The following is a 21,959-nucleotide window of genomic DNA, read 5'->3' on the forward strand; positions in this document are numbered from 1 at the left end:
CAAAGAACATTTCCAGCAGAAATAAAATGGCAAATGCAAGGAGAGACAATTACAGCATAGTACAAGATGAAATGGCAATATTGACATGATGCACACATATGCAGACACACACAGACACTCAGACACACGCACATGGGCCACGTAGAAAGACATGTAGACAGACAGAGACATACACATATAGAAACAAAAGACACACATATAGACACACAGACATACATATAGACACACAGACACATGCACATAGAGGGACATGTAAAGACACACCAGAGACACACCAGGGACACATAGACACACCAGAGGCACACCAGAGGCACACATATAGAAAAACACACACACAGACACACCTGTGCTGTGCGGAGGTTCTGGGGCTCAGACGTATGCATGCCAGGCCGCACAGGCAGTTTGGTCATCCCCTGTGAACTGTGAATGGTGGAGGGCTGAACCGAGGAGGGGGGATTCTGAACGACTGGAACCTGGAGAGTGATGTACAAACACACACTTTAACAGCACAACCAGGTTTACATGTTCACAAACACGTGAACTTCGATCTTCAGTGTAATTAAGCATGTCTTTTGTCTTATAAGCATCACAGAGCCATGTAGAGAATTAAAAGCTGAAACACGTGACTGCTGTGGCCCTGAAGCAAACATATCACAGTGCTGCGACGCGGCTTTATAACAGGCTTTATAACAAAGCATCTAGATTTAAAATAAATCTAACGATTACAGTTGAATGTCTTTGGTTTTTAAGAGAACTTCTCGATATGAACAGTTTCCTCAACGCAACATTGTGTGTCAAAGATCTCCTGTATGCTTTGGGTATAAATATTCATTTATCTTCTTGAGCCAGTTCATGCTGCAATGGATCCGAAGACAATCCCAGGAAACACTGGATGTCAAATGGGAATACATTCTTGATTTGATCCAAGTTCTCACAGTTCCATGAACACACACGTATTCACAACTCATGGCAACTTATACAAAGCCAATCCTTCTAGAGCGACTGGGGAAACAAGAGGAAATCTGCAGGCATAAATATAGAAAACTCAGGAGTTCTCTGAATTTGAAATCTACTGAACACCTGAAGCCTGAACTGAAAAGACCAGTACACATGCACAAAAATCTGACAAATGCCATGAATGTAAATGTAAAATGCACAAAGCTTAGAATACAGCACAGTTTAAGATGTTCTCCATCAAGACACGATCCCTTTTTAAGTGTTTTTTTAACCTTATTAGACATTATTGGAAGGTCCAGGGCTGTTTTTCTATCTGAACACAATTATAAAAAAAGAAAAATTAAAAAAAGCTGTTTTATTATAGGAAAGCATCGTGATCAGGTGGTCACATGACCTGATAGAAAACAGAGGGCACATACACCTTTCAGGTCAATATCCAACTATGCTTTAGGACATAATAAGCCAGTAAAAAATACTACTACTTTATGAAGGGTGTAGATAATTTTAAAGTAAAATGTTCAGCAAGCACTGCATTAACTAATCATGATCTTTTCACCCCTTTGGAAAGATACAATGACACATACACAAGCGGTTCTATACTCAAGCCAACAAGAATGAGCTAATCACAGTGCTCCTGCAATGGAAAGGTTAAGCAGCTTTTCCTAGTAACACTGGTGGCTGTATGAGGCGCTTAGTGTAAACTCAGGTAAGACCGATCACATGCAGAAAGGTTCAGGTCATATGTGCGTCTTGGCATTTTACTGTGAAAATCTAGTCTGTGTGAGCCAGGTGTCCAGCTGGTGTTAGCGGTGCTGCTAAGTGGAGCTAATGGGAGGGAGTGGGAGTGCTGACCTTCTGTACGACGTTCTCTTTCTGCATCTGGCTCTGTCTCAGCTTCTTCAGCAGCACGAGCCTGGCCTCCTCCAGCCTCAGCTCCTCACGCAGAGCTTTGATCATCTGCTGCCTCTCCTCACCCGTCTTCCCCTGTAGAGCATCACACGCATACACACACATGCAACAAAACAGTCAGAGATATGCAGACAGTGATCCTTACAGGGATGAATGGGATGCATCTGCACACCGGGCCTGTCACAAGACATAGTTCTATATGTACAAATATAGCCAACAATCCTCTCTGCAGCAGCTCTAAGGCCACGTCCAAATATTGCCGATTTATAGCAGCTGCTGGCCAAGAGCACTAAGCAAATTGCCCACTGGAGACAAGAACAGAGAGGCCTGTAGCCAATCCACACTGATTAGGTATATTTCCAACCAAATGTGAGCACAGATGGTGTAGTATTTGACATAATAGTTAGAAGGGAGGTTTGGTTGGAGACCGTGATAAGGAGTCTTGCTGTGGCTAATAAAACAAGTCAGGGAGCACAGATGACATAGCATTTTGATTTACTATTTAAGTGCAGTACTATGCAGCTCTGAATATTTAAATGTAGCCATAAAGTGAATGAAGCACACACTTATTAAAGCTAATTACTCAAAATAAACAAAAAACTCAACATCTGCTAAGGAAACAGGTTATTCTCGAGAGGGTCGTGGTGGTGAGGATTGTGGCCAGATGAGATGCCAGTCAATTGTAGGGCACCACTCGCTCCCTAACTCATACACACACTCACTTGCTCACTCGCTCCTAAAGCTAACCAAGCAGCTCATCTTTGAGAGAGCTTTAAAAACTTTGAGGCAGCAGCAGCACCGAACTGACAGTAAAAAGGTACCTCATTTAGGTGTTGAAAAAGATCCCACTCCATAACAAGCACTCGCTATTAACCCAGAAGTATGGTATAAGAAATACGGCTGCACAATATGGACAAAAATCGCATCACTTTAAACTGCTGACTACTAAAATGGCAGGATGGCTTGTGATACATTAAAGCAAACTCGGAAACTTCGTAACAGAACACAGTTAACCAGTTCTGGATCACACCATAGCATACCAGACCCAGAGAGGACAAGAAAAGCTGAAAGCTCACTGTTTATCATGCTCACAAAATGGAACACAAATGTTTTTGCCTGGTGCAATATCAATATTTCAAAGTATAATGCAATGATGATGAGTAACAGGAAACAGAGTTCAGTCAGTGGCATGAGCAAGAGATGATTTGACTCTGATCTACAGAGTCACTCATATGGTCCTAACCCTAACACAGGAGACTACAGTGCATGCAGCACAGAGAGCTGAGTGTTTTACAGTGAGTGAGATGCTGGAGCAGTGCATGCAGCACAGAGAGCTGAGTGTTTTACAGTCAGTAAGGGAGATGCTGGAGCAGTACATGCAGAACAGAGAGCTGAGTGCGTTACAGTCAGTAAGCGAGATGCTGGAGCAGTGCATGCAGCACAGAGAGCTGAGTGTGTTACAGTCAGTAAAGGAGATGCTGGAGCAGTGCATGCAGCACAGAGAGCTGAGTGCGTTACAGTCAGTAAAGGAGATGCTGGAGCAGTGCATGCAGCACAGAGAGCTGAGTGTGTTAGTCAGTAAGGGAGATGCTGGAGCAGTGCATGCAGCACAGAGAGCTGAGTGTGTTACAGTGAGTGAGATGCTGGAGCAGTGCATGCAGCACAGAGAGCTGAGTGCGTTACAGTCAGTAAGCGAGATGCTGGAGCAGTGCATGCAGCACAGAGAGCTGAGTATGTTACAGTGAGTGAGATGCTGGAGCAGTGCATGCAGCACAGAGAGCTGAGTATGTTACAGTGAGTGAGATGCTGGAGCAGTGCATGCAGCACAGAGAGCTGAGTGTTTTACAGTCAGTAAGGGAGATGCTGGAGCAGTGCATGCAGAACAGAGAGCTGAGTGTGTTACAGTCAGTAAGCGAGATGCTGGAGCAGTGCATGCAGCACAGAGAGCTGAGTGCGTTACAGTCAGTGAGTAGAAACAACAGTGTGAGATCATTTGTTTGACAGACACAGTACCTTGAACATGTCTAGGTTGGGGTGATGGCGGCGCTCCTCTGGGTGTGGAGTGCTCCTCGGGCTTGACGCTTCATTATCTGACAAGATAATCACATCTGGAGATGGAGTACACCTCTCTCGCTCCACACCGCTGAAGGAGAAAGAGCAGACGGGGAGGGGGGGGAATGATTGGGGGACGTTTTGTGATGTGAACATGTTTAGTAAAATCTTGTATGGTCATATTGCAGGGAATTTGATTTATTTCTTAAATACTGCTTTCTGTTGTCTTCACTGTAAGTGTCAGTCTGTTGGTTGAACTGGTGTATGTGTGTGCATGTGCACAGGATATAAAGCAGGACAGGTGACAAACAAACAGGGAGATTCTGCTCTGGATCAAATTTTACATGAGGGTTATTGTCCAGGACTAAAAATATTCACTATAGACAACAGGGACCTAAACTAAAAAGGTGAGGTGAGGTCTTCCTGTCCTGAATTCCAGCTGCTTTTTATTCTCTAAGGACAAGAAGTGTCACACACACACTGAATGATGAAAATACAGGAAATCCAACTCAACTAGCTCAACTGAAAAGCATGTAGCACTTGTAGCAATAAATAGATGTCCTGCATTTAAGAAAATAAAGTGACATTAAATAAAAGGCCTCAGAAAAATTAAATAAATAAATGAAACCTTTCCTGCTGATATCTGATCTGGCAGAATTTCAAACTGTCTTTCTGTAGATCTTCTTGCAATCTCACAAGACTTCATTGTTTTGCTAAGGATTCTGGGACATTTTGTAAATAAGCATGGCCAAGAACAACCTGCTTTGTATAGAAAAGGGTAATTTAAATGACATTGTTGGCAGATAACCAATCGCAGACCTTTTCCAGCAACCCATCAGCAAATATGCAAGTTTATCTCATTGACTTTCAACTAATTGCTTCAGACAAAACTCTATTCATGACAAGGTTAAATGAGAATTTTTAATTTTTTCTTGGATTACATTAGATTGTTAGATTTTTCCTTTATAAATCAAATGATCTGGTTTGTTTCCTGTTTGCAGCTTTCAAGCTTCGTAAGCTCAGGGCCAGAAAAGTGCATTAAAAGCTAAGACTAGACTGAATATCTTAATAGCCGAACTGTACTATTATTATTTACATTTTTCTCAATACAAAAAAACATCTAAATGAACCTCTAATGAACAATAATGAGCAATTCCCTTACTTTTACTCCACATCATGTCATCATTGGAAGGATCCACTGGGAATTTCCCTCAATATGGGAGTTACTTATTATTAATTAAATATTATTTAGACTTTAATTCCTAGCTATCAAATCAAAACGAATAACAATAAGACAAATATTTCACATCATATGATAACCAGTTTGGAGAAAGGTTTAATTACCCTACATCAAGCACACAATAAGGTGGTTAATTGCCCTGACCTGAACCCCGTCCTGCACGTTTTCTCACCTCCTCTTGGCACTCATGTCCACAGGTTCGTCCATCATGTTCTCTTTGCCATTCTTACTGGGTCCTCCGTGACCTGTGCTCCTCAAGCTCCCGTTCAGCTTCTCCTCATACACTGCTGAGGCTACCATCAGCTGGCTGGCCCCGGGTCCTTTCCCCTCCACCACAGTGGCTCCTTCCAGAGCGGCGAGGTCCTTGCGCTTGAGGAATGCCAGCATCTTCAGCCGCTCCATGGCCTCGTGACCCTCCATTTTCAGTCGCTTGGCCAGCGCTTCTTCCCTCTCATCAGCTGTTTCCAGGCCGCGCTTCAGCAAGTTCAACCTCAACGCCTCCTCAGACATCCGCTCCATCCTGTGTGCACAGAGGGAGAGATTCAGAGGATGACACACACAACAGTCTCGTACGATGTTACTCTGAAAACCGTGCCGCGTTCGAGTGGCTTCATTCAACCTGTGATCGATTCAGATTTTACAAACCCTGCTTGAGCTCAATGCAAAATCAGTCAATTGTCTTAAGGCTTTTCCTGACCAAGTGCTATAACGGAGAGCTGCAAGAGGGAGACAAAGTGAGAGTGAGCATGTTGTCATGACTCCTTCTCACACACCCACACACAGCCTGCCACTCATTGGTCCAGGAGGCTGTAGCGTGCAAGAACCAGACTTAATTAATTAATTACAATCAAATCACTGTAGTTTTCATGGTCCGACAAGAGTGGGCTGAGTGAATGAAAGCTCCTCTCTCTCTCTCTCTCTCTCTCTCTCTCGCTCAGCTCACTGTGTGAGTGTCCCCCAGCCCGGCAGCATAGCGGGAGAAACCACCGGTCTTTCCCCAACAGCTCCCTTCTGCTCCCAGCTCATGCAGTGCACTTGGATAAAAAGGGTGACCTTCAATCTCCCAGCATGGAATCATATTCCTGGCTTCTAATTACTGTGATTGAGAATTTAACTCTTATCTGAGGAATCTAATTACATAAGTCTCTGTTCTCTGGTGAACGAACCCTGTGCTGATGAATGAACGCCCAAGGCTTTTGTATGAAGACTGAAAATTTTAAGAGAGTGACAACTTTGTTTGAAAATGCAAAGAAGCCTCTTCTGGGGGCTGAAACGTGCTAATACAACTGACAAGCACTAGAATAGTTCTCACCGTTTAAGCATTACTGCTACAATGCACTAATCAATACTGAGTATCAGTATCAGGGCCGATCCAGTCAAATTCTGGAATAAATCAAAATATATTCTAAATATTTTACATAATGATCGTGTGCTTTTCACTGATAGTACCTGGATCACACACAAACATCAGATACAACCCTGTTTGCATCAACAGGTAACAGAAGCAGAGGAATAGAGGAAACTATTAGTGAAAACCGAATATCGCCAAGGTCCAAAATGAATAAGTGGTACTAAGCTTTTTTTTATTTCTACTCTAAAGTACAAAATCTACAGGGGAATTTATTTAGATTCCCTTACATATACATAATAGTATATACACCATTTCTCTGATTAGGAAGCAAAAGCAATAAGAGCAGAGCGAGTGAAGTGCACCGGTCAAACAGAACCATCCTGAATTTAAAAATTGTCCAGAACCAAAGCAACATCTTCAAGATGCTCTGATTGAAGGTTGCCTTCCAATACAACTCTTGCGTGATTCGATTGTCCTGAGAATGCAATACTGACCCTGAACTGACCCGGCTGCAGGAAGTGGATTGAATACGCTGTGTATTTTGGGTTGTGAGCAGCGTATTTTTTATTTTTTTTTTTTTAATACAAGCTGCTAAAGTGACCTGTGTGGTGCAAACTGGACTGGGAAAAGAACAATCATGAATCCTACAGAAAACAAACAAACAAGTTATTTCCTATTTTTAGAGCTACTCAAAAAACAACCAAAAAAAAACAACTATCAAAATCAAACCTTGATACTTTTCTTAATATAATTCAATTGAAGATTATTCACACTTGGATTATTCACTGTGACCAAGCAGCATAAATGCATCATGCACCTGACGCACGGAGAATCTACTGAAGAAAAATAACAGAAAAGCTGTGAGGGAAGTTTAAAATGACCCACATGCCTTCTAACGAGAAGGAACAAATTTTCATAAATAAATGTTTAACATTATGCACTGAATATTAAATTCCCAGTTATTAATGACTAAACGCATGACATGAAACATGAACGCGGTGAGTGAGTCAAGGCTGCATGTGTCGTCTCCCTCAAAACGTGCCACTTAATTACAATTAAGGTGCATTTATCAAACCCCATTTTCACAGAAAATAGTTGTTTTTGCAAAAGAACTTGTTTTCTGCAGTACAGATGTGCTGATAAAACAATGACACAAAACGCAGAAAAGCCGAGCTACAACAGTGTGTTACAGAAATGTGTTTATAAATGATAAAGTAACTAGTAAATGCATTAAATAAATTATAAATCAACTCAAGAATTTAATCAACATTCATACCAACACATAAAATAGGCCAAAGAATCCTAATAAAAAAATGAAAGACAAAAAAAAGCCAAAAAAAAAAAACCGGACATGACATTTTATATCTATCTATGAATTTATTTATTTATTTGTTTGTTTCTTTATTTTAATGTGGGCCGTGTCTGTATTTCATTCTTGGCTGGGGATGATTTGTTTACCTTTTTCCATTGCTGCATTACTGAACAAAGAATGAGAGAGTTTAAATTCATTCATTCATTCATCTTCTACCGCTTATCCGAACTACCTCGGGTCACGGGGAGCCTGTGCCTATCTCAGGCGTCATCAGGCATCAAGGCAGGATACACCCTGGACGGAGTGCCAACCCATCGCAGGGCACACACACTCTCATTCACTCACGCAATCACACACTACGGACAATTTTCCAGAGATGCCAATCAACCTACCATGCATGTCTTTGGACCGGGGGAGGAAACCGGAGTACCCGGAGGAAACCCCCGAGGCACGGGGAGAACATGCAAACTCCACACACACAAGGCAGCGGCGGGAATCGAACCCCCAACCCTGGAGGTGTGAGGTGAACTAAGCCACCGTGCCCCTGCATTTAAGTTTATTTATTTATTTTTTGCTCCCGTCTCCTCCTACATGTCAATGTATTTCCTTTTTGGTTTATTAGATTATGAGCACTGTGAAATCAGCCCAAAACAAACAGCAAACAGACCAAATGGAGTATTTTTGCTGACACAGTTAAAGCTCAGACTTTAACCTTCTAGTCTCCGGTGTTATATAGGAATAGAGGCAGGTTGCTGAATGCAGGATCATTTTTATTTTCTTTTGTTCTTTTCAGTCCTTCGCTCGGTCAGTAGTTCCTTTCGGTGAATGTAGTAGCACAAACAGGACGAACGCTCGCAACCATCACTTGTGTGAAATCCTCAGTAAGGCTAATCAAGAATCCGCAGTCATGAAATGGAAAACAGGAGCAGGATGAAACTGCACTGGTCTCCACTGCTCCATTCTATCAGACAGTCATTAGCCTAAAAGTGGACAAAGCTACAACACACCATCCACAGGGGAGGACATGCTCACAGGCCTGGACCTAATTGAGACACTGCGTATGTGTGTTCGTGTGTGTGTGTGTTCCTGTGAAGCACATGAAAAGGAGATCATAAATAATCAAGTGTGTGTGTGAATCTGTGTATACACACAGGAGTCTGTTCAGGTTTGGCCGTGTGTCACGTACAAGCGATCTAAATGATCATGTGTGTGTATGCTTGTCTCAGAGAGTTAGACACGCATGGGCAAGCACAACGTAACCAAGGGGTAGACAGAACCTCTACCCTTTCCTTTTTCTCTCATACACACACACACACTATACGGTATACACTATACACTAATTATATATATATACATACACACACACACACACATATGCACGCACACACACACGCACGCGCGCATACACACGCGCGCACACACACACGCGCGCACACACACACGCGCGCGCACGCACACACGTGCGCGCACACACACGCACACGCACACACACGCACACACACACAGAGGGAATGTTGAACAGTGGAGACTATAAGCAGGCTATTGTTGGTGGTGGAACCTCTTTATCTGTCTGATGCATTTGTATTCTGGTCCTAGCAGCTAGTATAAGGTGGGCCATTAACATCAGAACTGGTGGTATAGACATTCTCTCTCACACACACGCACGTGCACACACAGCACTAATTTGATCATCTTTGCATTATAACCATAGTGAATAATATAATACGAATTAAAATCTAAACACACTGTACACAAATGCACAAGGGTAAAAAAAAAAAAAAAAAAAAAAAAAAGGAAGGGAAAAAAGGTAGAGGGAAAAAAGTACCATAAGCTTCCATCTGTGCCCAGGATCCTGCAAACTGACTAACATCCTCATGGTGGAAAAAAAAGGACTAAATTTAGTAACTCAGGCTTCACTCATCCCTCATGTAGAAGATACATGGCCAGAAAAAGGTGCTGTGCAGCCAGATTTTTGCTTTCCAAAGCACAAACAATATATACTGTATGCATCTTAAAATGTCCAGCAGTGTCTTTAAGATTCAATCAGATATCTTCAGTGAATCTGATATGTACTCACCATCCCAGGTGGAAGCAATACTAAAGAAACTAAGATCTGATTGAGTGATTTCATGGTGGATGATCATAAAGTTCCTCAATAGTAACAGTGTTTAAAATTTGTTTAAATAAAGGGCTGGTCTATTCCTCTCTACCTGTTCAGATCTTATCTCATCAAATTCCTTCCTGAGTGATTTTCATGCTTTTGGGATCTGGCTGTTACTCCCTTAAAATGTTGCAACTCAGTCCATCTGGACTCCTCATCCCACGAAACGTTGTACCTTGAACGCTTGTTATCACACAGTACGGTGTTCAGAGCTGGTCAGGGAATCTGATTCGCAAGACAGTGAGTTTATAATGCAAGAGTTGCAAAGCTATGGCCATGTGATGTGATTCTTATCACTCTATTGCACGTCAGACTAAAGCGATGCTCCTTGATGCAATCGTTACGTTAAATTCACAACACAGGAAGCGAGTGAGCGAGAGAGAGAGAGAGAGAGAGAGAGAGAGACTCTATCTAATCTATTACAAATGATTGTGCATGTGAGGCTGCAATGGGTGCACTGCACCAACCCTACTGCAAGACCTCAGGGGAGAGCAGTAATCACGCACAAACCAAAACGCTTTTTTGAGGGCTGGCCGTGGGAGGGGGGCATTCCAGGGTAGCTAATATTAGTACCAGCTCTAAAAAGTGCATGAGCTGTATTCTTCCTTCCCCCTGTAAGACATGACTAATGAAGGAGTATATTATAGACCTGGGCTGCCGGCTCGACCTTGTATTAACAAAGCAAGTGGGTGGAGTGCACACGGCACGTCCGTTCGATCTGCGAGACCTTTCCAAAAAAATACCATCCATGTGCCACAAAGCACATAGACAGAAACATTCCAAACTTTTACACACCCTGTCACGAAAGCTGAACGTCGTGCAAGTGGATCGTGTGGGACTCAAACCAATCACAGCGCTCGCTCGAACGCGACGTCACAAAGCCCCTAAATGCCTGTACTGCTGCGAGCCAATCAGCTGCCGTGTTAATAAGAACCCCTCGCTGCCATACTACACCCTGAAAGCAATTAAGCTCCGGGGAGCCACGTCTCGCTGGTCTTAAAATGCCACATTGTACAGCCATCCCCAATTATAAATTAAACACAGCTGTAATTGGCCCCTTGATCACTTAATCATAGCTCGATTATCTCATTATTGCTCGTTCTATCGTTTTATCACTCACAGCCCTGCATATCTGCGCTCTGATCGTGCCTAGTCTCTTGGCTGTCACGCTGCTGCAGTTGAGTATCTGCAAGATCTACATTAGGTTCATTAACACACACGCAGAAAGGGAACCGTGATCGCTATCCAAGAACTCTTGAGAAAAACTGTTAGACACAAAGCGACACTCTCCTGCGTTTATCAAAATATTATTCTGCGTTCTACAAATACTGACTTAATAGTTGAGAGAGGTGAAAAAAAAAATAGCTTGGATATGTAATGCCATGCCATCACTCAATACCACCCACTTCGTGTATGTGTGTATGTGTGTGTGTGTGTGTGTCAGTAAGTGAGTGTGTGAGAATACACATGCAACCAAACCAACAATGGCAGCATCCAGCCAATGAAAAAGACGTTGTGCTGCACGTCAGCATGAAAACCCTTCGCGCACCCGACCCCCTCCTTTACATAATATAATGACTGTTTCAGTTCAGTCAGCTGCTACAAAAACCAGACTCTTTTTTTTTCTTTCTCCTCCCTTTCTCCTCCTGTGCATCTCCCTGCACCCCTCCACTAACCCCCCTCCCCAGAATCCTGCACACGCGCAATCCAGCACACACTCGCAGCGTCGGGCCCTTGGCCAACAAACGCAACAGCAGCTAGGGAGGATGAAAAGAAAGAGATGGAGGGAGAAACTGAGCAGGAAAGACGGAGACTGAGGAGTTGAGATACAGTCCTGATTACAGAAGAAAAGAGACTGAAGTTATCAGTTCGACTACAGAGAGGATCGTCTAACCACTCAGACACTGAGGGGAGAGGAACAGAGAGGAAAAAAAAGTAGTAGTAGTAATAGTGCGGTCGGTATTTCAGTGCTGATACCAAGCAGGCGCCTACATTTCTGCCCTTTGGGACACAAGTTACCCCGCTATTGATACTAAAGCAGTTAAACGGTTGATGTTTAGTAAGGATGATGCCGAGTTTCGTAGACCGTGCCAATAAAAGACTGTCTTTTGTACCCTTAAGCCCCCCCCCCACCCTTACCACACTGCTTCAGCTGTGCCACAAGCCACAAAGCCAAAAGTGGCCCCTCAGTCATTCTGCACCCCTCCTCCCTGTTCCTTACAAAAAAGAAAAGAAAAAAAAAAAAAAAAAAAAAAAGTGTTCCTTTCCCCCCCTTATTTCTTCCCTCGCTGTGTTGTAAAAATAAACACACACGCTTGCTTTCTGGGGGCGCCTTAAAGGTAGTGCAGAGTCGACTGCGGACTTTTTTTCGTAGTCTGTGCGTTTATGATGTAGTGAGATTAAAAAAAAAAGTCTGCCTGTGTGGGGAGTGAGGAAACCGTGTAATAAACTGGAGTGTGGATAAGGGGGGGAAAAAAGAAAAGAGATGGAAAAGAAAGCAGTGCAGTGCAGTGCGCTCTCCTGACATACTACCCTGTCATAATGCCAAACCTTAATTCCCCTGTCTGCCCATCCCCCCTCCAGTATTGCGCTTTCTTTATGCACACGCCACGGCTGCTTGTCGATCAGATCGCTGCGTGAACAAAGATGTCCTCCTCCCTCTGCCCTCTCTCCAAACGCCATCACACCCTGAAGAGCAAAGTAAACCTGGATCCTTCACACACACACACACACACAGATACAGACACACACACACACACACACATACAGACACAGGCGCACACACACACACACACACACACACACACACATACAGACACACACACACACACACACACACACACACAGAGTGAAGGCACCCAGTCTGACACTAAGACATAACAGATTTGGAGAGGTTGGTAAAAGCAGGCCAAAAGCCAGCCGATGGGGTGTAATAATAATAAGGCCATTTGTGAGCGCATGGTGGAATCCACAGCTCATTTCACGCATGATCTGCATCATGACAATTCATTTGGCTGATGCAACTCCCCACCCCACCTCACAAAACCCGTGTGCTAATGGCATCACATCGCTCACACAGGGCAGCAGGAGCATGTGCAGTCTTGAGCATGGCATTATTCAAAACAAAACAAAAAAAAAAATTCTTGATTCCTTTACGCGAGAGCGCCAGAGCATCTTCTTAATTTTCAAACTGTTCTCTGCAATTTGTCCCAGGGCACAGAGCTTATCATGAGTGTGCAGGGGTTGTCGCCCCAGCCGTGTTGGCCTGTATCCCAAACGTGCCCGCGCTGATCCAGTCCGTCTGATCAGCCACCCGCTCAGTTGGCTAGATTAAACCATCCCCATTTGCTCCATCTGATGCGAGCTTCGCGGATCTCAAAATGGCTTCTGCATCATTACCGAGGTGTGTACTTAGAATAAAGTGAGTGAGCGAGCTAACAAGTTCAGTGATGTTCACCAATATGCAACAAAACGTGTAGCTCAAAGCTCTCGGATCCCCGTGATTCGGCGCAGTCGCACGATACTCTCCCTGACCTTAAATGTAAGGAGCGTGATTTATTGCGAACAGAAGCCTTTGGCGCAGTAACCCAGTTTGAAGCTGCTAAGAGTAGGATTGGTACAGGGTCACGCAGGGTAAGCGCTAGCAACGCTGGGAAAGAAAGATGACAGCTGGCCTTTCTGTTATAGCGTTACACTGCTACACACTCCTGAGCATGTGGATGCTAGGTAGGAGAGTTCAGAAATTAGAGCAGATGAGAACAGTCTCTTTTTAAAGAGTCTACCTCATAAAAACACGCGACCGGTCTGTAAACGGCTGCTCAGGAAAAACTTGTGGAGGAATAAAGGTAAGGGGAACAGAAATAGATGTTAACCTGCACAAACTGAGATGTGGATTTAATCACAACAATCAGTTAAAGACAGTGTATAAACTCTGCGATTTTATAACTCATGAAGATGGAGGAGCTTCATAAAGGGTGCTTAGGATTTCTTGATTCTGCAGTGTGTAAAAACCATACCAAGTTAATCTTTAACACGCACACACACACACACTTTTCTGATCTATAGCAGACTAAAGAAATGAAAGATGAACAAAATCACCTCATGTAACCTTTCAAAATTCAAAAAGTTTAATTTCGGGTTTCAAGGGTGAACTTTCCCACAACTAACTTGCTCTTTCTGAAAATGAGATGCGATTACAAATCTACGGTCTTTATATGGGAGCAGTGCTGGATGGTTTAAAGGTGTAAGATGTAACACTGGTGCAAAATCAGCCAAGCGTGCTGAGCAAAGCGTGGAAGGCTTCTCGCATATTTACTCTAAAATATAAGCAGACTAATGAAAATCGCAGCAGTTAAGACAAAGGGGAAAAAAACTCTTTGCCTGTTATGCAGAGTTTCACAGATCTACACGATTATTCGGGTTGTAGAAGAGATCCTCTAGCACTTCCTGAGGGGCTTCATGATCACTCAACATACTGGAAGTACTGGAAAACTTTAGTGAAAAACAAAACGTCCCAAAAGATCTGCATGGCATTAACAGTCTGCAGGACTGAGGTGCATCTGTATGGGAATGTTTAATGAGAAATGAGGAAATCCTCCTTGAAGCTTGGCTTGGACCTTTCCACTTATTCCCACTTATTTATTCCTAGGAGACAGGATTATTAAATGCTGCTAAAAATGTTTTTTTTTTTTTTTAAAAACGTATGCATAAACGTATACAAGTAGGTTAAGAGACGTGTTATTAAATAACATGTTTTATGAGCTTGTCTTCATCATTTCAAAAGAATAACTGATGCCATCTAATTAATCTTATCTCCTATCTCGTCATCGTCCACTCGTTACATTAGAGCAGGCTGAAGTCTTCTAATGTTGTCTGTTGACTATTTACTTTCTTTTTTTAAATGGTCTAATTGACATTCTGTTACTCCTGCAATCGACTGAAAGTCTTGATTACTTCAGCTTTGTCTGAAGTCAAAGGAACGTGCCACACCTGGATTGTCGATCAGGCTAATCTGAGCACGATTTTCCAGGACCGCTTTGTGGAATATCTCTCAGGGACGTGTAGATTTAGGGAAGTTAGTTAGATTTAGTCATAGTGGTAACAATGTACGGGTCAGAAGCTGATCAGAAGCTGATCAGAACGGGTCTTACACGTAAAGTGTCAATTTTTGAGAAAAAACAAAAGAGAAAACCTAGAAAACACACACACACACACACACACACACACAAAAAACCCCCCCAAAAAAACAAACTGTGTCGTGTCTAAAACTATAACAATTTTGCATCATGATAACACTGACTATAAATAAATAAATACACTGACTATAAATAAATAAATACAAAAATTACAGATCAGGCTGGAATTTCTGACCTCACTGCCCAGGCATAAACAGGCTAACAGGAAATGTTGGCATGCGATGAGAGGCTTTTTGAGATACTTTTTCCCCCAAACATGTAGCAACAGCACCCTAATCAATAAACACCAACATTACTACACTAATAAACTGCAGTTATATGCTGAGGTCTGAGGTTTTTTTTTCCCATCTGAATGAACAGACTACTAACAACATGTCCGTAATCGAGAAACGTACACAACCACCTTTCACTTCTGTTACAGCGAGACTGTTAATGTGAGATTTTTTGGTACAAAAGTTCGCACCGTCGCCCTGAATTGAGGATCTGAAATGTTGCTGCAGACGTTGTCTGCGGCTGGAAGCGGGAACGAACAAACGTCACCGTGCTCTCTGTGTGAGAGAGAAGGCGTACTCACTCTCCTGTCAATCACATCGACACTGACCAATCGTGGACATCTGGGAGCTGGGGCATGTGTAAGAGGATAAGAGGGTATTCACTGAGCGAGTTACACTGCCATGTGATGCAGCATAAGCAGCAGATGGTAAGATGCAGATGATTTTGTCTTCATGCGTCTCAGGTGAAGCACACGCTAGCCTTCATCCTGCCCAGTTTGTACTTGTCATATAATACAGGAGAGCTGTCTCATGGGTGCAAAACCAAATTAGGGAGAAAATGTGTGGGAGAAAAAGGATTTTTTTTTTCTCCAGAATTCTGAACACAGCCGTTTCCGGTTTCCACAGCCCAGATCCTCTCCTGCCTTTGTATGATTCAGATGTTAAAATGACAGCAAGGCAGTGAGCCCCCTTGTGCTGTACTCACCTCCGTGAGCTCACTTTCACAGACGGCAGCACTCCAGCGCAAGTGTGACCTCCCTGAGGGGGTGCAAACGCAGAAATACGACATCAGCAATGCACTTACGAGATCATGAGGCAGCCATTGCTACATTCCCAGCTCCAGAGGAGAGGAGAGGGCCAGTAGGTGACGAGCACCTCTGCTCTCAGACCTGACGATTGGCCTGTCTAACACTCTGCTGCAGGGGGACAGTAATCTGTGAAAACAGTAAGACTGAAGTGTATGTAACTTCTACATGATACCGATCAGATGAAGTGATTTAGTGAGGAAGTTTTTCAAAAAGAAATGCTAAGGAATCTGGGAAAGACTTGCATTTTAATATCGTCCTGAAACCTGCGAGTGTAGCGTATTGCGTATAAAAACCTGGTGAATGGGACTTGTGCTCTATTAACAACTCGCTGCACCTCAATGGAATGCTAAAAATAAGCAAAGCGAAGAGTGCGAGGGTGAGAACAGCTCAGCCCCATTCTTCACAGGAACATAAAAGCGCCATAATCAGTCGGCAAATCTGATAAAAAAGGGATTACCAGCATTCACAAGCGCACTGGAACGTTGAAGCAGGGAGAAAAAAGAAAACCATGTGCTTATTAGAATTGAGAAAAAAACAGCACACTGTATCATCTCTCAGAACAGCTGCTGACTGTCCTGCCTGCAAACTAGAAGCACCATCGGTGAACAATTACCCATTAAAAGTGCAGTTATCTATAGCAGATGAGCAGACGGCATTCTTTCTTTCTTTACAGATACCTGAATCGAGCTACTGCACTAAGAACTGGTGAGGAGGAACACAGTGGACGCTGAGAATGACATGCTTTGACAATGCTGATCATTTAATGCTGCTGAGAATCGAAACAAAACTCATTGGTTTCTTCTCTAATTGAACCACGGACCTGACCAGCCCACGCGTTATTCTCCTGTAACTGTCCGTTTAGCGCTCCAGGGGAGAGGCAGCAGGAAATGGAACCGAAATTTTCACCAGGCCAGTTTTCTGACACTAATGAGGCCAATTAGGAAGACGGCGCACCCTGAGCAACAGAGTTGTAATTGGGCATCTTCCGATTTTTATGACGGGAGTAACAAAACGCAGGTTTACCTTCAATAACATGCTTTACGACTGCAAACGTCCGCTACGATGTCGCTATATCTACACTGTCCCAACCCCTACACATCCACACATCTGTGTGCATGTATGTAAAAGGCAAGGAAACGGAGAACCGGTACAATCCCTGCTGTCTAAACGAGCGAATGTGCCTCGCCGCATGCACGTACGATTCACCTAGACGCGAGTCTCCTGCACACGCTCGTTCAGCCATAACACTTAAGACCCTGATCTTCATTAAACAAGACAACAGCTCATTGTGTCCGTTGCCATGACAACAGGCCCTTCTATTTTTACGCTATGCCACTAATCAATTCTTCTTCTGCTGTCGCCCGAGGGAGGGAGTGGATGTTTTGGAGAAGGGTGGAGGAGACGGGCCAAAAGGGGAGGAAGGCTGTGTGGGGGTGTTCAAGTTCAAGACAAAGAAACACGAGAATGAGAGAGTAAAAACAGACAGAGAGAGAAAGGCACAAGTGAGTTTCTGTAAGGGAATGCTTTAGAGAGACACAACCCCCCTAGCACAGCCAACCCCCCCCCCCCAAATACCCTGCTGCATGGTCTGACCAGACCAAACAGGAAAGCCCTTCTAGACACATGGACAGCAGGTACACAAAGATGCGAACCATGTCCTGCACATCCTGCTCATCTCACTACACACTCAGCAGTCTTGCATAACCTAATATTCAAATTCGTTTCCGTTTATGTGGGATCAGTGTGACACGGTGTTGCTGGGGTTCTTCAGGGTGCATGTCCGGTGCCAAAAGGACACAGAGAGGACACCGCTGTTCTGTCCGACTCGCGTACCCGACTCTGCTGTTTCTCATTTTCGCTGCCAACTGGACCGTCTGCTCCAGCTACAATGTGAATGGATGAAAAGACTCAAGACAAATCCAAACAGGAACAAGAAGTCACTGAAGGTACAGAGTGAACGTATGATAAATGCCTTTGGGTAAACATCCAAATGCTGGATTTCATAACTCTAACCCTGCTTCTATGTCAAAACAACACTTGAAGGTGTAAGATTTTAAAAGACAGGACGATTTAAAGACTTGGGATCTGAAATATGAGAATCCTCGTGCTAAAGAGTCTAGATGGGACTCAGCACAGTCAAGCTTCAGTCCCTGGATTACAGAAAAAAAAATAAAAAAAATGCACTCATGCTCATAACAAAACCACAAAAATGCTAAAGCAAACATATGTGGAGAAAATTATGGATGCGAGTAGAGTGTGGAATTTTGCTCTACAAAAGATTAGAGCTGTTATTGTAACTGTATCACAAAACGTAAATGCCGATCGAGCAGATTTAATAACTGATGCCAAGTAATAAAGCAGAATGTGTCTGAGATGTACATGCTTGCAAATTACTGCATCGATGATGTGTCTGGCTTTGTACCTTGTTGTGCAGTTGAGAATTAGACTGCTGCTCCTTTTAAAAAGAAAAAAAAAAAAAAAAAGGCGGTGAGTCACAATATGTTTTTTTTAAACGCAGGGTACCCAATGGAGTCAGAATGCGAGAGAGCCGGTCTAAGCCGGTTTGTAACCTCGGGGTATGGAATTATCTCTTAATATGTAGCCGTTAGTGGTCAAGACATCAGACGAAGACAGAGAAGGAGAGAGAGAGGGAGAGAGAGAGAGAGAGAGAGACACACAAGGAGGGAGAGAAAGAATTGGGCATGAGAGTAAGGGGAGGGACATGAAGCTCCTGTGCTTCCAGGGCAGTAAGAGGAAAATGTACTTCTTACGAGGCGCTGAATCTAAAACCTGGCACCTTGACAAGAAGGCTCATTGCGGAACTTCAGACCACAGGGTGGGGCATACGTTGTTTAAACAAAAAAAAAAAGGGGGAGAGAAAAAAAAAAAAAATGCTGGAACTTGAGCCATCTGGAGAGAGTGAGGTAGCAGAGAGATTTTAAAATGGGGCTGATGTGGGTAAGAGGGAAGGAGACAACGCTGAAGGAAACAAAGAAATCGAGAAAGAACCAGCAAATGCAATTAAGCATACGAAATGACACACAAGCAGTCTAATGTGAATGTGCATCCTATTAATCAAAAACACAGAATGAGTGCAGACAGTCTGAAACCACACACACACACACACACACTTAAAAGAGCCAGTGTTTTAAAAAGGTGAGCAGAAATCTGGTAAGAAACCTTTCTGAACAAGGTTTTACATGTTTGCTGGAAAATATCCACACTCCAACAGAAAGCAGGGAATAAAGAGCTGGACTGCATGGGAGGATATGCAGAGTTTGGTTGAGTTACACCTTCCAGAAAGCTTAAAAATAGATCATCCATACGAGCGTTCAAATAAAAGGATCGAGTGGTGGGATTAGTCTGTACAGCTGTGGGACAATAAAGAAGCCATGAACACGCTCGGAACATTTCACGCTAGCATAACCTAGTCCAAAAAATTATCCTGCTATTCCATGATCATGGTAGTAATCAATCATTTAAAACATCATACATAACGTGTTAAAGATTCTTCACACATTTTGTACATACAAGAAATGGCAGAAACAGAAAGGGAAGAAATCTGTTGCAAAAATGAAACCAGCATGGCATTTTACAGCACTGCTAGGACAAAAATAGACAGATAGCCGTTTGTTTTATTATTGGTCACTGTGTTCTTCTTTAGAAGGTTGTGTGTGTGATTAAGTTACAAACATGTAGCGTGTTTCCAACAGTAATGAAATACAAATCCAAAGAGTTCAGTGCCATCACATCCCCTGCATTGAGAAATTGGGGTTTAGGGGAAAGTCCAGAGGGAGCGAGTCGAATAGATAAAGAATAAGAAGCAGTAGGGAATTTGATCAGGTTATAAAATTAATAATAATTACACTAATGGGATGGACAGAAATCTTTTATCTGTATTTTTGGAAAAAGTAACCATCTGCTCATACGTGATGACTAACCAGGAATAAAGCGCTGTATATCAGCATGAAATACGGCTCAGTTGGGATCTGAAACATTTCATCTAAAACATCAATTTTGGTAGTATGACAGTCAGACTGGCACGACAGACGTCTTCAGAACAGGAATACAGTTTATGGAAAAGGTCAATGAGCCTTAGAGATGACAGATTTGTGTAGGGAAAGATGCCTGAGGTGATGAGAAGGTGCCAAGTTGGAGAAGTCTCTACGGGTAACAGGGCAAAGTAATGACATGTCCCAGAACTGCTGTAAAACGCAGGCAAGACGGGAAGAGTTGATGAAGTAGTCGTGTGATTAGTCCAAAGGGGTCGCGTTATGAAAATTAATATTATGGTGTAACCTACATAATGAGCCCCAGATCACAAAAGAGAGGTACCAGAAGAGCAAGAACTTTTAAATAGTCAGCAGTGGAGCTTTATGACGATCATTTCGAGTCTCTTGAAAAGCTGAGCACAGACCGAAGCACAGCGATCTCACTATCAAAGCTGAGAAAGTTGCTTCATGCTTATAGACCAAGCAGCTGTGGACTGATGACACACGCAGGAATAGTATATGGGTCATGAGACTAGAGGAACAAGAACCAGGTGATGTACATTTTCTGTAACAGTCAAGCGTAAAGAAGTAGAAAGATACTTGGAAAGTATAAACACTGCTGCCCTGGTGAATGACCATATTATGATATGATGTGTGTGTATGTGTGCGTGGGGTCAAAGATGAGAAGCCGTGTCTTTCTGCATGTTAAGGAAGAAACCCTAAAGTGAGACATCCACATTACAGTTCGTATTAAATATAAACAGAAACAATTAAAGCACAAACCTCGTTTTTTCCACCTGAAAACAAAACGGACGTTAGCGCTCTGAGAATCATCTGTCTCCAGTCGCTGTACCATGAAGTCACCAGTAGGTTTTCCTAATACTGGTTGCCATAATATAATGTTTATCAGTGGCTGGTGCTCCTAGCAGCCTACTTGACAACAAATCTGTTTTCTTGTCTCCAAAACGAAACATTCTGGAGTGAGATTTGGCGTTTGTGTATAAAAATCAGCAGTGTGCATACGCGTCGTTTCGCTCGAGATGAAGGACAAGCAGTGTGTCTTCGATCCTATTGGCACTCGTGCGTTCAAGTCGCTCCATATTTGCATAATGGGCAGTGGACACGGCCGCATCCAGTCACAAACGCTCACTGTCGCTCGTGTTGCTAGAAATCATTAGTTCTCATTCAAAATGGATGATCTCCAGTCATTTTGTTGCTGTGTGTGTGAACACAGCATTACAGTAAATAAGCTGACTGCTGAGAGATATTTTTAAAAAAAAAAAAAAAAAAAAAAAAAAAACCACAAAAGACATGAGGCAGCTTTGAGACGAGATGATGCAGTGTATGTGGGCTTCCAAACAACACCTAAGCACTGTTTTGCTCTGAGACCCGTCTGTGCCCGGCTCGCTGCCTGTGATGGCTCTAAATATCACATGTTGGCCTGCATCACTGCACAGACTCGCCGCCTGATTTCCAGGTCACCTGGCTGCACGTTTGCTTAATAGACCGTATATGAGATTAACTGATACAAGATTTAATGTAAGCTCGTGGTTTTTGAAGAAGCAGTATGAACACGTTCGGAGGGAAACAAAACAAAAGTGTGTCACATTTTAAGCCTCATTCACTGCTGTTTAAAGTTCGAAACAAATCCAATTCTCCACATTCTTCTAACTCTTATAAACGTAATTAATTTTAACTACGTGAAATTA

At 43.1% G+C, this 21,959-nt stretch overlaps 1 protein-coding gene across 1 annotated transcript in view; it reads right to left on the reverse strand.

Annotated features, from left to right (window-relative positions):
* Positions 1-21,959, reverse strand: part of gatad2b (GATA zinc finger domain containing 2B) — a 38,756-nt gene that overhangs the window by 10,309 nt on the left and 6,488 nt on the right. Inside the window, exons 2-5 of the mRNA XM_060897027.1 lie at positions 5,331-5,678; positions 3,880-4,009; positions 1,810-1,941; positions 345-473 (exon numbers count right to left, since the gene is read on the reverse strand). Coding sequence (XP_060753010.1) covers positions 345-473; positions 1,810-1,941; positions 3,880-4,009; positions 5,331-5,677 — 738 coding nt within the window. The 5' untranslated portion in view covers position 5,678. The remainder of the gene's footprint in view (positions 1-344; positions 474-1,809; positions 1,942-3,879; positions 4,010-5,330; positions 5,679-21,959) is intronic.

The sequence above is a fragment of the Tachysurus vachellii genome, chromosome 21 (assembly GCF_030014155.1).
Source record: "Tachysurus vachellii isolate PV-2020 chromosome 21, HZAU_Pvac_v1, whole genome shotgun sequence".
NCBI lineage: Eukaryota > Metazoa > Chordata > Actinopteri > Siluriformes > Bagridae > Tachysurus > Tachysurus vachellii.